This window comes from Limulus polyphemus, unplaced genomic scaffold (assembly GCF_000517525.1).
Source record: "Limulus polyphemus unplaced genomic scaffold, Limulus_polyphemus-2.1.2 Scaffold7397, whole genome shotgun sequence".
Taxonomy (NCBI): domain Eukaryota; kingdom Metazoa; phylum Arthropoda; class Merostomata; order Xiphosura; family Limulidae; genus Limulus; species Limulus polyphemus.
The window spans coordinates 21,843-37,776 of NW_013673007.1; the positions used below are offsets into that span (position 1 = coordinate 21,843).

At 32.5% G+C, this 15,934-nt stretch overlaps 1 protein-coding gene across 2 annotated transcripts in view; it reads left to right on the forward strand.

Annotated features, from left to right (window-relative positions):
* Positions 1-14,369, forward strand: part of LOC111089797 (GRAM domain-containing protein 2B-like) — a 26,699-nt gene extending 12,330 nt beyond the window's left edge. Inside the window, exons 3-11 of one of the 2 annotated variants that reach the window (XM_022402895.1) lie at positions 2,793-2,888; positions 4,348-4,425; positions 4,605-4,658; positions 5,992-6,217; positions 9,877-9,919; positions 12,693-12,734; positions 13,124-13,222; positions 13,496-13,598; positions 14,129-14,369. In XM_022402895.1, the coding sequence (XP_022258603.1) occupies positions 2,793-2,888; positions 4,348-4,425; positions 4,605-4,658; positions 5,992-6,217; positions 9,877-9,919; positions 12,693-12,734; positions 13,124-13,222; positions 13,496-13,598; positions 14,129-14,248 (861 nt within the window). In that variant the 3' untranslated portion in view covers positions 14,249-14,369. The remainder of the gene's footprint in view (positions 1-2,792; positions 2,889-4,347; positions 4,426-4,604; positions 4,659-5,991; positions 6,218-9,876; positions 9,920-12,692; positions 12,735-13,123; positions 13,223-13,495; positions 13,599-14,128) is intronic. The other variant, XM_022402896.1, reaches the window with a different exon arrangement.
* Positions 14,370-15,934: the final 1,565 nt, after the last annotated feature.

Genomic DNA, 15,934 nt, shown 5'->3' on the forward strand with positions numbered 1-15,934 from the left:
ATAATATATATAATTATTAATTTATAATCTAGGATTATAAAAAAAAACTGTTTCGTTACTTAGCACGTATGACATTTGTCCAGTCTTGTGTTTAATAAACAATTCCAGGGAATTCACGAGTCTCTATTGTGTAATATGTAATGTTTAAACAAACAGTTCCCGGGAACCGTCTCTTCTTTGTGTTGAGCTAATGTTGACGTCATTGTGTCTTGAGGGAATCGTCATGATTCTTGCGAGTATTTGCAGCAGGAGACGTCATTATATGTAAACAACGAATTCTTCTCGTTGTTTTTTCATGAAGCTTCGTTGAAACTTCGGCGAGATTTTAATTTATTATTGGGCAAAATATTCCATTTTAATTTCTAATACTTAGCCATAAATTATGTTGTTGAAACACTACGTTGCCAATACAAAACAAACTTAATGGGGAATATTTGTTTTTAACGTAGTGAAAACATTTTCTCCGACAGTAAATAGTTTCTTACTATATTATCTTTAGTTGTTTTCCCTCATGGTTTTGTGCAAAATTACTCTGTTAACATTAAAACGTTATGAAATTCTATCGATTATAGTGTTGATTGTTTAGTCGAAATTTCTATTTTTAAGATCAAAATCTAGTTTATTCGATTGCTTAATACGTATTTCTTGATTCGATTAGTACATAAAAACTCGGTGCTATTTGTGTATTCACTTATCGAGAAGCACTCGGAGCCACTGTTCTTGTTATTATTTTATTCTACACCTACGGGGCTTACACACAAACAAACAACAAACCTTCTATTATTTCCCAATATGGTGATTGGAGCGCTCAATTCCAATCTGCGGGTTCGAATCCGAATATGCTCGCCCTTTTAGCCGTGAGGGCGTTATAATTGTTATGGTCAATCCTACTGTTCGTTGGTAAAGGAGTAGCCCAAGAGTTAGCAGTGGGTGATGTTGATTATCTATCTTCCCTCTAGTTTAGGGACACTAGCTCAGATAGCCCTCGTGTAGCTTTGCGCTAAATTGAAAACAAACAAACCTTCCGAATGTTGCATTGTGCAGGAGGAAGAAGTATGGAAAGAACCTGATTCCTCTCAGATGCTTGCTTGCATTGTGTACTACAAAACAATAAATGAATAGATCACGTTTGTGTGTTATTTATTTATTCGTTTTTTTTATTACCGTATCTCTTTTTGCATATGGATTTTAATTACCTAATTAGAATAATTGTAATCGCGATTATTTACAAACATTGAATCGAATTGGAAAAGTGATAACTTACTCGGAACTACTCGATAAGCAGCTGATAAGTCACGGTTACAGGTAATAACTTACTCGGAACTACTCGATAAGCAGCTGATAAGTCACGGTTACAGGTAATAACTCACTCGGAACTACTCGATAAGCAGCTGATAAGTCACTGTTACAGGTAATAACTTACTCGGAACTACTCGATAAGCAGCTGATAAGTCACGATTACAGGTAATAACTTACTCGGAATTACTCGATAAGCAGCTGATAAGTCAGGGTTACAGGTAATTTGAAGTACTGAATTTAAATATTTTATAATAAAAGCATTTATGTAAATAAAAGCCTTATGAGTTGTATATATATATATTTTAAATATTTTCGGTGCGTTATTGATTAAATATATAAACATCCGGAACTGTTAGCCTTAGTAGTAGTAGTAAGGGGTGAATATTAATAGTGAACCACGGATAGTGATACTTAGAAGAATAATTTTAACCGCGGCATGGCGACTCATAAAATGGCGGAGTTTTATTTTTTTTTTAACAAATACAAACTTTTAGCGCATAGCTCCGTCATCTCTTGACCGATTTGAGATCTAATTACATTTTTGAACTCTGGAGGTCAAATCCTTTCGATTGATGTATTTGACAACGCCCAATGTCTCATAGATTAATTTACTCTAATTCTGCCTAAAAGAACTTCAGTTTGAGGGTAGGCTGGTAGAGATCCTGATGTGTAATAAAATTGAATCAGGTGTACGCGCGCCCCAAGCTTGGTATTGCTGGCGCTCAAAATATAGCTAATAAAGAGGGGGGAAAGGTCTTACAGATGAATTCACCCTAATCTTACCTAAAAGAATTTCAGGTGCTGCGGCTATTGAGGATTCCCTATTGTTTTATGCTGTAAAATATTATACTCAACATTTATTTGTTTGGGGATTTTAATTTATATTTACTATGATTGTTATTATTTACACCAATACGTCCCGGAGTTAAACAAGACATTGATTCGAGTTTCTTGAACCCCCTCTGCAAATAAAGTTTGCGTTTATAGCAGCATGCTGTTATGGTTACGATTTCTGCACTCGGTTCAATAACATATGACTTTCACGAAATAAGAATATAGCTCTAGGGATTGCTTGTAGTCATATAAGTTTTGAACAACAGGATAAAGCGCCATCTGTAATAATGGAGGTTTTAACATTTTAGTAAAAAAAAACGGATATGTAATACATATATCATTGATAAACGTAACGGTTTTTCTTCTGATATGGATTTGTTTGCTTCATATTTTGTCTAAGACATAAAAAATATTTAAACTTATCTGTGTAAGCCAAAGCTTTTTTTTTCCATCAAATTATCATTTTAAGTATTGTAAGCAGTTTAAAAAATCATGCAATTTTTTATGAAGTTGAAATTAATTAATAATTTAAAAAACAACGAGGCTTCACCTTCATTCTCGTGTGATTTTATACTCTGATTGTGTAACATTAGAGACTGATTATTTCAGTTAGTTGTTACTTCACTATTGATTTAGTTTCATTGTGTTGCTTATTTTAGTTCTTGATACCTGTGGGAAGTGTGACAAAAATTACCAAAGAACGTGTAGCCAAAATAATACCCAACGCCATTGGTATAACAACACATGATGAAAAGGTTGGTACTTATTTATTATATGTACTTTATGTAAATCCCTGTATTAGTAATTCTGTTATAATTACATAATATTTCATAATATTGTTTATTTGAACGATGACACGATGCCTAACACCTTATAATTTCGTTACTGTCAACTCTTAAGTTGCAAGTGAATTAGTGTTACAGAAAAAAGCTTTTATTTTCCTGCGTAAAACGTATGTATTGCTTGGTAATTTTTGTACGCCCCCCCCCCCCAGCAGCACAGCGGTATGTCTGCGGACTTACAACGCTAGAATCCGGGTTTCGATACCTGTGGTGGGCAGAGCACAGATAGCCCATTGTGTAGCTTTGTGCTTAACGTAAAAACAAACAATTTTTGTACGTGTGTGTTGAAACAAGAAAATGAAATATCATTATTTCATCTTGTACATATAGTACTTGTAAAGAGTTACACTAAGAAGTCATGAGTGAAAACAAAGGAGAATGTCAACCACACTACAACTGTCATATCCAGTGCCGAAGAAGCCTTTTGCCCGATACCAGAGCTCATCAGGCCGGCTGGGATACGACAGACGTAGTATGATTTAGGCGAAATATAGAAGAAATCAAGTTAAAAATAAAAAGTAAGAGTCCTTGGACAAGGCCTGTTTATACTGAAGCGTCAGTGTTAATCATAGTAAATTTTGCTGGAGATAGATTAATTGTCATATAGTTTTTAACAAAGCAGGAGCCTTTGCACAGTGCACGTTCTTATTGCTCCATTTTATGCAAGTGGAGGCGTTACATGAAGAGTTTCTTTTACTTTTTATAAACTCTAAAATCGTCCCTAACAATTCAATGATAAACATTGTTATACTCTGCTTTCAGAAAACTGTGCTGTTGTCATGATGATAATTTATGCCTAAAACATATCGAATATTTCAAGCTCTCGGTATAACCCACTCTTTCAAAAACTTCTCCGCCTGATGATTAGGGGACTTGACTCACAATTTGCGGGTTGCTGGTTCGAATCCCCGTCAGCGAACGTACTCGCCATTTCAGACGTGGGGGTGATATTACGTGATGGTCAATCTCAAGATAGTCGTTAGTAAGAGAGTACCCAAGAGTTGGCGGTGAGTGGTGTTGGCTAACTGCTTTCCCTATAGTCTGTCACTGCTAAATCAGGGACGGCTAGCGCAGATCGCACTCAAGTAGCTTTGCACGAAATTTAATACAAACCAAACCAAAAACTTGTGCATTATGTTAGCATTTTATTAAACCAGATATTATACGTTTAATGCGGCCGAAAGTCGTATACTGGAAAGCACACATAACACTTATTTACACTTTTTATGCATGTATGTATCCTTTCAGAGAGTGTTAAAATATTCATGTCTATATACCTAAAACAGAAATTAAAGTAATACAGATTAGTGTCAAAAAATATGCATTGGCTAACAAGGCATTTTATGTTTTATAACCAACATTTTTTTCTTAGTATGTTTTTGGGTCGCTACTGTCCAGAGATGCCTCCTACCGGTTGATATACAAAATTTGGAAAAAAGCGTCATGTGAGGTACGTAAACATGTAAATTTTGTTGAGTCATCACGTTTAAAATTGGTTAAAAAAGAAAGAACAAAGATAAAAGTGTGTATTTGTCATAAGAATTATAATAATTCGAATAACTAAGCATTGTTAGAGTGGCAGGGCTTCTGAACAAATATGGATGTTTAATTCATTGCATTGCTTATCAGGAACTCTGTCAACCAGATGACAGTGAAAGTGAAAACACCTCTGTCATACTTCCGGTAGGTGCTTTAAACATACTGCAGTTTTTTCTTCTGTCTACACAACCTTCTTAGTTTTCAGTTATTTAGTTTTATCCGTGTATTCTTTTATAATCGCATGCACGTTTCCATTCTCAATTCAGAATGATTCAGCACCAAATGTTTGATCTTTTTTCATGCACATTTGTCTCCTCATTCAGTCGTTGCTTGCCTTTTAGATTCAGATTATTTTAACTGTTTATGAATTCGCATATTAAGTTAGCGTAAAATATAAACACAGATGAACTTACTGTATGACTTTCTATTTCTGCTTCTATAAGTTATTATATTTTAGTTCACCATATACTACTACGGAGTGTGAAAAGCATTGAAAATATAAAAATGACTTGTTGATAAGACATTTGTAGGTGATACATTTGTTGACTAACAAACTCAATCTTACATACGTTAAAAAGAGAAGAAAAATCGTAAGTAAGTTTTAAGAACATAGTATAATTTCACACAAGTTTTTAAGGTACAGGAAAAGTGAAATATTTCTGGGGGTTTTGTATTTTTACAGATTATAAGACATTACATTTGCTCGGTTCATTGGTTTAGTGATATAAAGTATCTATATAATATATTGTGTCACTGTGGCAACATTTGATTCGCCAAGTGATATTTGATTATTTCAAACGTATTCTAAGTATTTTCAAAAATAAAGCTTTGGATCACAACATGACATTTTAAAACATGAAACTTATTAGCTGTGAGTTTTGCATGTTGTGAACATTATAAAAAATATGTTTTTATTCAGTACGTTGGACAAAATGTTTTATAAAGAAGATTATTTGTGAAACAGAGTACCAGAGAACAGTCGATCGAAAATGCTTTTAAAGTTAGTAAATGAAATGAATAAAGTTGGAATAAAAAAAGAGAGAAGCTTTTTCAAAGTTGATCTGTGAAATTTATAACTTCTCAGTATAAGACGTACTTATATTAGCTAGATTAATTTTCATCCATTGTAACACATCTATCTAGTAAGCAGCTATTCATTGCCAGTGAATTACTTATTTATTGAATTCAGATTTGTAACAAGCAGTTTTAAACATAAATACGTGTAATTATAAGTACATAACAGTCGTTTTTCATATTCGACTTCTAAAGAAAATTCGTTGTCTATATTCGAAAGTATCAAGGATTTGGGTTCAAGTTTGTTTTATAGCAGATTGTATTATATTTATTTCTGAACTGTAACTGATCTAATCTACTAATGGAAGAAAAAAATAGGTATTATTTTTACTTGTATAATACGAGCGGATATGGGGCTTTAAACTTACAGTACCAACAATGTTTTATTTTTCTATTGCATTAGAGAGAAATGGAAGACGAAAGCTTTACTAGTAGCTCTTCTGATCAAACGACCACTGATGACGCCAGTTCCCTTTCAACTAAGATTAAAAAAGAACATGTCCGGAAATCACCGTCCAGTCGTTCTTCCTCACCCCCCTGGCACAACCTTAAGAGTACGAGCAGCAAAACTGGTACGGTTTCTCCCAAGTGCCAACCGTCAAACAGTGTTGTTTGGAGTATCACCAAAGGTAAGAACAACAAATGATGACAGATTTAAAACTTCAAGTCACCTATGTAGCCGTGACCTAGTTGGTTAGCTTCTGAATTTCATGATAGTTTATTACGCTTTCTGTACTACGTCGAGTCACGAGTGTATTTTTCATTTAGGGATAAGGTTTGATAGCATTGGAAAATGTATATTTTCGACACATAAAATTATTAAACAGTGAATAGCTACAAACATTTTCAGATAACTATTTCTGTATTACATTTAAAAAAAGATAAATGTAAGAACAAGAAAAACGGCTAGTTGCTTTGCAAAGGTTGAAACCAGAAGAAATAACGGCTCTCATTAGATTATAGAAAATCAAGTATATAATGGTAATATCGAAACGATTATTATTATTTGTTTGTTATTGCATCCTACACATGAATCAAATAAATCATCAAAATTCAGTATTACTACCATCCCCCTAGAAAAAACAACACACTTTAAAACCCATTACACTTTACGAATGACTCCTTTCTTTTCGTTTTGTCGGTATTTAAATCCGACAGTGGATCTGGGAGGGTCGGATTCATTTTTGTATTAATCTTTCCTGTTTTATTTATGAACGACTAATAATAGCTATAACTAGATGTACTTCTACAGGGTCCATTAAAGTGTTCTGTTTCAAGAGTAAATAAAACCAAAATTAAGAGTAACAAATATTTGTATTCTTTCTTTTGAAGTTCATATATTATGCTGTGTTGTAGCCTACAGAGTGCATAATTCTTTTTGTGATTCATGGCAGTACCAATTGCAACGTTAAGCGTCCCTTATGTGATGTCATTTTAGTGTCTACTGACTGACTGACAACACACTATGGTAAGTGGTGCGAGTGGTTAAAATAGGTGACCTCTCAAATAAACTCCTGCATTTGCTAATCCTGGAGATTTATTCTTATGTACAGCAAATTCTGTTTTATAAATTTCCATATTGCTTTTAATTTATTTTTTTTATCACACACTAAACCGTACATGGTTTAAACGTATTTATATGACCACTAGAGGGTGTTACAACTTTGATAGATTTAATGGATAATCCGCAAAGTTGCCAACACTGTCAAAATTGGGGGGGGATTTGAAAGCCTTGTAAAGTCCATCAATCCACATTAGATAGTTAATACTTCAACAAGGAGTAAACTGAACATATTACATAACAAAGAAATAGGTAAACAAGTAAGAAAACATTGAGACAAAAATTATTATAACACATTAACTGAATGAGCTTGTACACTACAAGGGTTGAGTACGTTATATGAAAACGGTTTTTATGTATCGCCACGTCCGGGTGTACTCTGTCTAACAACCGCGAATATTGACAATAAACCTGCAGCATTGTTTCCATTGGAAAAAGGCTTTATCGTAAGACTGTCATATTCAAAGCACACCTATCCTCAATGACTGCTTTTCACAAGCCATCTAGTGTACGAGGACGACGGTTTCTCTATGCCCATTTCAACTATTCGATCACACTGTAATTTATAGGCGCTTTATAGACTCTTTTTATCTTTGGATGGAAGAGCATGACACCCGTTTTATCTTCTAGCTGCTTGAGGTATGCGACTGTTAAACAACTGTGGAGTTGTAACAACTTGTGTCACTTTTCCAGACGTAGATCCTTCTTGATTATGCTACGTGCTGTTGTCTGGTGCACGTGGAGAGCTTTTGTCACTGATCTACATGTTCATAAATTCTCGCCTGTTGAAAAACGTTGCACTTTGCATATCGCGGCTCAGCTAAGGTACGATTTGTTGCAAGTCTCTTTTTTGGGATGGGCTTTGTGTACGTAGTTGATCTACATTTCCTTTTCCATGCCATTAAGTATAAGGACTATCTCCGTCTTGAAGTTCTATGTCTCCAGCCTAGACACACATTTATGATCCGAATGTATGAATATTTTGCGCCGGAAGGGGCTGTTACATATCCTTTTCAAAGCAATCAGTTTTCGGTGACATCACACTACCAACAAAACGCCAATGTTAAAATGTAATTTTGATACATGTCTTTCTACCGCGACTTTATATCAGCTGTGGTTGTCACATGATTTGCTGAGTTGAATATTTAAATTTTTTAATATATCGTAACCAACCTTCTGTATATTCTAATGAATGGAACTATCTTATTGTTAATTGTTAGAGTAATTATTTAAACTTTATTTTTTGCTACCCTAGACTATTAAATTTTTGTGCTATGTGTATTTATATATACTTAAGCAATATTTGTATTGTTTCTGTATGATAGTTTATTATTGTTTTATTTCTTATGTTTTAGTATCAAGTCTAGGTGTAGAATAGAAACCACTTGCTTTAATAATGTATCAATTTAACCAACTTGATACCTACGTTTGTCATGGTTTCCTTTTACAGATTTACATAGTATTAAAGTTATTATAATTCCAAAATTAAAGAGAATATTTAGCTTTAAGAAATAATAAATGAAGAAAGGGGCGGTATGATATTTTAACACAAAATCTCAAAAAAACTACTGTAATAGACGTCATTTTAAACATGTAAAATAATAAAAAACGGCAAAAAAAAGACTGGTATAGTGCTATTATATTTTACAATAATAATCATTGATATATATGTATAGTGATATTCCACTCTTGTCAGAGATTTCCTTTTGTGGGTCAGCGATAAATTTGCAGACACACAATGCAAAAATCCGGGATTCGATCCTCTGCGTTGAACAGAATGCAGTAGTCCATTGTGTAACTCACTAGGAAAAACAACAACAACCTGCCATAAATCCAGTATCACTACAAACTTACTTCTTAACCAACCATTCAAGTTATTATATGCGAGTTTACTTTTATTTAGAGAGTTTAGACTCTGAACTGGGAATATAGAGCAAGGGTTTCTTGGAATTTATTTAGAGCCTCGATAACTTGTACTAAGATTGATTAAACATATATTACCTTGCTGTTAAAGAAGGACTTTTCTTCTGTAATGTTTCAGCTTTTAAAAAGTACAAGCTTATTTGAGCTCATAATTCCATCTTAATTTACGAATATTTTCTGTGGAAATTCCAATTGCCCGTTAGTCGACAGAAAAAACTGAATTTTAATTTAGAAGAGTTATATAAAATAACTTTCACAAATATCGAAGTTCAATTTAAAATTTGTATGTATGGTGGTTTTTGTTTGTTGGTAAACACAAAACTACACAATAGGCTATCTGTGCTCTTCCCACTGCGGGTATCGAAACCTGATTTCTAGTGATATAAGTTCTTAGACTTACCGTTGAGCTACAGGAAGCTGCATGAGTTACGTAGATTTGTATAAAACCAGTGTTTGAAGTGGGGAAGGATTCCAACTCATTTATTTTCAGGAGGGCCAGAAACCACCCCGCTACCTTTAGTAGGCTTAAAACTATAAAAAATTAGAGCGGCTATTTCAGGCTGATAAATGTTGGCCTAATTGAAAATTGATTAGGCTCCCTTTTCTTTTTTCAAAGCAAAGTCACACCACTTGTTTTTCAGCTTCAAAAATTTCACAAACCACCCAGATTCCTCTTTTCCCCCTCTTCAAGCACTGCACCAAACATTGTAATATTAATTTCTAATGAGGAATTTGACTCAGATAAGTTCATATTTAACTTTTACAGTATACTAAGTAGTTTATCGTATTTTGTTCAAATTACAGATTGCTTTGGCAAGGTAGAAGAAACCTTCGTCAGCATTTGCAAGTAAGTCTGAAACAGTAAAAGTTTGAAACAAATCAGTAAGCTGGCTGGAGCATAATTATCTGTTACATTCACGTTAACCTAAAAAGTCGGGACTGTGTTCACAATTTGTCACATAAGGATGAGCCAAGTGACAAAAATATGAAATAGTTACATCTGTTGTAAAGATAGATTAATTACAAATGTAATGGTACTTAGTGTTATTCTTACGATATGCAATAGACCAATGCTATATTTTCAATGATAATACCGAATTCTTTGTGTTATTATATACATTTTTTCACGAGTAAAGCCCATTATCATACATTGTGCTTGCATAACTATAGGGCACACTGATGGTTGTGTGACTATAAGATGATATCGTGTCATTTATTTAACTTTCTTAGGTAAAGAACTACCGTTTACCAGAAACCCGCCACAAAGTAAATCTTATCCTTTTTCATATAAAAGTTGGGCTTTCTATTCCTTTTGTTCAAAGAGCTCTTAAAATTTGTTCTGATTATTATTATTACTGCAATGAGGAAAGTAATATTAAAAATATTGGGAACATAGGAGTATAATGATAAAGTAATTCACGTGTTTTGAAGAAATGCAAGAACTCGCTAATGGTTTTAAAAAGACAGAAATAGTCGTATTAGTCCAAGTCAAATATAAAGTTATTTGACATATGTACCCGGTGCCACTACAAAACTAAGTAATTGTTTTCGCCATATATTCAAATAAAAACTGTTTATTCACCACCCTTAAAATTAAAGACTGTTTACCATCACTTAAAGACCCGCTGTTTTTAATAACGTAGTGTTTACAAGATTCAGTATTCTTGTGCTGCCAAGACTAGGAATTTAAAGAACACCAGAGTAATGTTGATTTTGTTTGTAGTTAAGCGCAAGGCTACACAATGGGCTATCTGTGTTGTGCCCACTTCGGCGTTATAAGCTTTCAGACTTACCACTGTGTCACTGGGGTACAAGTAATATTGAAAAAAATCAGGTTTATGTTTGTTTGTAAATATATAGTGCTTTGCCCATCACGGGTATTGAAACCCGGTTTCTAGCGTTGTATGTCCGAAGACATATCGCTGTGCCACTGGGGGGGGGGGCACACACAGATGTACGAGTTGATCATCATATAAACACAGAAAATCATACCTTATGGCGTAAAACTTAATTGCTTTTTTAACTATTCCTGTATTTAGAAACTACATTTTCGCGAAGCGCTAGAAATATGTAAGTATTCGGATGCTATTTTAAATTGAGACTTGTGTACTCGGTACAAAATTTCCGAACACTGTATTCACTAATAGTTAGAATTTTTAAATTTCATTTACATATGTATTGTGAACTGTTTTGTCTCGCCACTTAATTTCACTCGTTTAACATATAAAAAGCGCTACGTGCCTAGAATTGTTCTTGAACTGTATCATTTCTGATAATGAATGTCCATGTTTAGCCGTCCGAAACGCTTTTTTAGATTTGTTGACATAACACTTTAAAATCCTTCGTTGCACCCCACATCGTTGAATGGCAAGTTATTTTTTTAACTTCTGCACAAGTTGGCTGTGTAAAAGTTTAATTTCTATCCAATCTTTATATTCAATTTAATTACTCAAAAGAAATGCGTTATGCAATGGACAATTGTTTTTTTTTCTTTTCTAACATTTATATTATCCGATAATTTGTAAATAAATAATTCGTAAACGTTTACAGACATAATAACTCAGGCATGCGATGGTTTTTATTATCTTGAAAATTTTACACGTTCTACAATAATTCCTGTACGTTGAATCCGAAAATATCCATTTTTCTCCATCACCTAAATTTTTTTTTCACAAAACGTCGTAACGCAACACACAAAGAAAGACCACAACACGTAGTTTTGAGACTAAAAGACGTAGATTTCACACACACACAAAAAAAAAAATCAGGATCAATAAGGATGCATATTCGTTTGACATCAATCTTCTTCCCATTTCTTCAGTTTCTTTGTATTTGTGTTAACAAACATAATAATTTGATCTAAGTGTTTTTTTAATTTCCGATTTGTAAAAAATCTCCTTACGTGATTTTAAAAAAAAAGAATATTATTTTCGAAATCTGCGAATCCGAATTATGGAAAATCCGTTATTAAAACCAAAATTCGCAGGCCAATTATAATTGTAGGCTTATTCATATATAGTACTACAAATCTGTGCACTATATTCTTGACGTACATATTTTAGAGAACTTTGTTAGAAGAGTAACAGAGCAGCAAATTTACAATGTTTTGTCATTAGCTACAAATATTGCATAGTTCTAATATTGTTGTATAATTGCTATTTGATACAAGCTAGTTTCATGATCGTTACTTTATTTCTAGAAAACAGATTTCGATAAAAAAAAACAACTTTCGTAACTGATAGTCGATATTCGTTAAACGTTTAATAAACTATATTTCGTGTTACGAGATCTCATTGTAAATATAAAGTGTAACCTATCTTTAGTTTAAAATACTCAGTAAAATGTTGATCGTAAATAATCTAGGCAGATTAACCGTTAAAACGCATCCTCATCGAGAACATGTATGTAAATCCATATTAAGAAAATGTTCTATTAACAGTAGCCATCAGCTTTGATATGTAGCATTAACACTTTCACTTGTTTTTGTAGCAGCTATGGTGTCAAATATCTTTTTACGTACTTTTTGACCATACAGCAGCAAAGAAGAAATATATTATTGCTGCACCCATATATAACGTGTTTTGTTTTAATATACAAAAATGTGTATTTTTGTGCTGTAGGCTTCCTCGGACATCTGTACTGTTGGCTGTGTCCTCTGTACTGTAAGTTGAGACTTTTAGTTTTTGTATTTCCATGTTTGTAATGGGGTCAGACAAGTAAAAATTTCGAGTATAGAAGCCGATGTAAATACGTAGTTTGTACACTTTATAATATGGGGATTCAAGCATGTGGACTAGCATGCCAGTATCAACTTTGAAATAGATCAAATCGGAATATATTACTTTTCTAGCATATAAGTTGCAATAGTATTATTATTAATTGCAGTATATTTCATTTACTTTAAATAAAATGATGTAATCATTATAATAATCTAGCACTACTGAAGAACAGAAAGGCTTACTGTATTTTAAAACAGTTCTTCATAATTTCTACATCCATGGATATGTTGATTTATCCTTGGTACCCAATATTTTTTTTATCACATTTTTAGTCTCGTGCTGCTTTTCTTTTCTGCAACATTTCTGATGTACAGGATATCTGTGGTTCATCGTAGGATGACCAATGGGGAGCACTTGCAACCTTTTTCTAAGTAAGTATTAACATTTTTTTAAATTAAAAATGTATTCAATTTCTAGTATCCTTTCCAATCGTTCTTGCTATTAAGACATTCTACTTATCTAATTTTGATTCTAATATTCTTTACTATTAATAGGCTTAACTTGACGTTCTATTAGGAAACATTTTTATCAACGCCTTTTCCTTATTTAAATAGAAAATATACAATTTTTGCAATAAGACATATCTTGACTATCAGTACTTGGATAAATGAGCTAATAAATTTCTTGTAAATCTTTTTTCTTAGACTGAAGCAAAAACAGAACAAGCTGGGCCAAACAAAGATAGTAACTGAAGAAGTGATTCAGTTGACAGACAATCTACAGAATAGGATCAATCAGCTAGTAATGGTATTTTTCTTTGCACTAACTCTATTTGACAATTAAAGATTTCAATGTACATTTATATAAAGGTTTGGTTTAATAGTTTTAGCCTTATATATCCAACCTTACTTGATAAGAAGTGTGATATTAAACATTCCAAAACAATATCCTTTGTATTCAATTTTATATTGCTCATACAATCTTTACAGCCAAATCCACCATTGAAAAATTTATTCAAGACACTTTACTTCAAGAATGCAAATATTTGTGTAATGTTAAAAATACTTCCTGTTCTATCTCCAGTTTTAGGCGTAACAAAAATGTTTTCATAACATTACAACAAAACTTCCATACAATCAAACTGATCTATTAATTTGTAAATTTTTCTAAAGTCAGAATTTTCAGTGACTTATAATTGATATATTTTCTATATTTACATTTAATTTTAAGATGTCAAAGTAGGGTTAGTATCTTAAGAGTATGTATTATGAACCACACAGAGCAACAACAGGATACTGGGGAAAATATTTAAGTTAGTTTTCTTCCTCCCATTTTAGGTTAGAAAATCGTTAGCAGAGTTGATGGATGTCACCATACAAGATAAAAACTCTTGCAACACTCAAAAAGAAAAAGTTGCAGATACTGCCCCAGGACAGTGGGTGGCTGTTGGAACTTGAGACTACCTATGTCCTTCACACAGTCGTGGCAAGCCAAAGCATGTAAATTCCATGTACTCTTCACTTATTCTAGTCAATTTTTTCTGATTAAATAAAATTTGCAAGTCACCTATTGATGACACTATTTTTAAACATTCCTTCCATTTTGGAATTAACCCATTTTACTTGGGTATGTGAAAGCTAACTGAAATGGCTAATTAATACTAAATTTACCAGTGTCAGCCAAAAGTTTTCAGATTATAATACTTTTGTAATTTTTCAAATTCAACATACTTCGACTAAATATTTGCATGTTCATTCCCTGCTTAGACCATTAAGCATTGGAGGAAATGAGGATTTGTAAAGAATCATGCTACTTGTAAAGATTTCATTGGAAATCTTTATTTTAGAACATGACCAAACCAAAATGTTGATTCAAAATATACTTAGTTAAAGAAAAGTTTCATCATGATTGTTTTCTATAATGTTCTTTCCAAAATATCTTTAGTTAAGTAATAAATTAGCTATTAATTTCACTAAAATGATGTCAAACTGAACTATTATACTTTGTCACAAATGCTAATGTTATTAAAAAATAAAAGTTTTGTTCCATATTTTTATTACAACTCAATTAATTAAATAACTGGCTGAAACTACAAAGGTTTTAATACACACATAAATAAAAGTTATTACTAATCAATAGAATGATGATGAGAGAAATGAACTCAATACAATATATATATACATATATATACATGATCGTCAGCAACTAAAAGTATTAACATAATATTTAGGGACAACAAGGGACCTATTGGTCCATTTAGGTTAAACCTAATAAAAAACAACAACATCAAAGCCATAAAATTATCAAGCATTTTCTTAAACTCACTTAAATTTACTACCTCCACAACATTTGAAGACAGCCCATTACAAAGGCCTAACTAGTGACCCATACTGTTAACATTTACATTTTCAGCCAATGTTTTTTGATGTCCTAATTTACTGTTTCACTAACTTCCTTGATCTTCTAAAAAATTCTAAATCTCCTGTCATAACAGTCAATATATACTTCTTAAAGTTATAATGCTTTTCTTTAATTTTATCTCTTGTACCCTTTGTGAGCCCAACCTGGTTTTTTTTACTTGCAGCCACCCTTCTTTCTATAAGGAATAAAAGCTTAAAATCTGTATGGATGATACCCTTGGGTAGCTCTTGCGTTTTTAGTCCTTACTGCAGAAGCACTAATTACAGCAAAAAGTCTGTCACATTCTCCTTAGAAGTTACTTGTCATTCCTGCAACAAAACCTGGAAAAAATAAAATAAAAAGTGATTGACATATACTTGAGATTACCAAAACTAGAAACATTCGATTCAATTATATAGATGAATTCTGCAGAACAAGATTCCATAAAATTATGTTGTTAGAAACTGCAACTGTAAACATTAATTAAAAATCAATTTTAATTTGTCAACAGAGCTCTCCAAATTAAATCCTTAAAACAAAATTTTAGAAATTAAAATTGAAGTACTTCATTCTTATGTCATCCTTCAATATCAATCTATTATTTTACATATATATTCCTTGTGAATGGTACATTCATTGCTTTTCCCACGATCTGGAACTTTCACTTAGTTCAATGTAACACTGCTTTACTCACAAAGTCACATCAACATCACTAAATACACAACTACTTTAAAATATTTTAA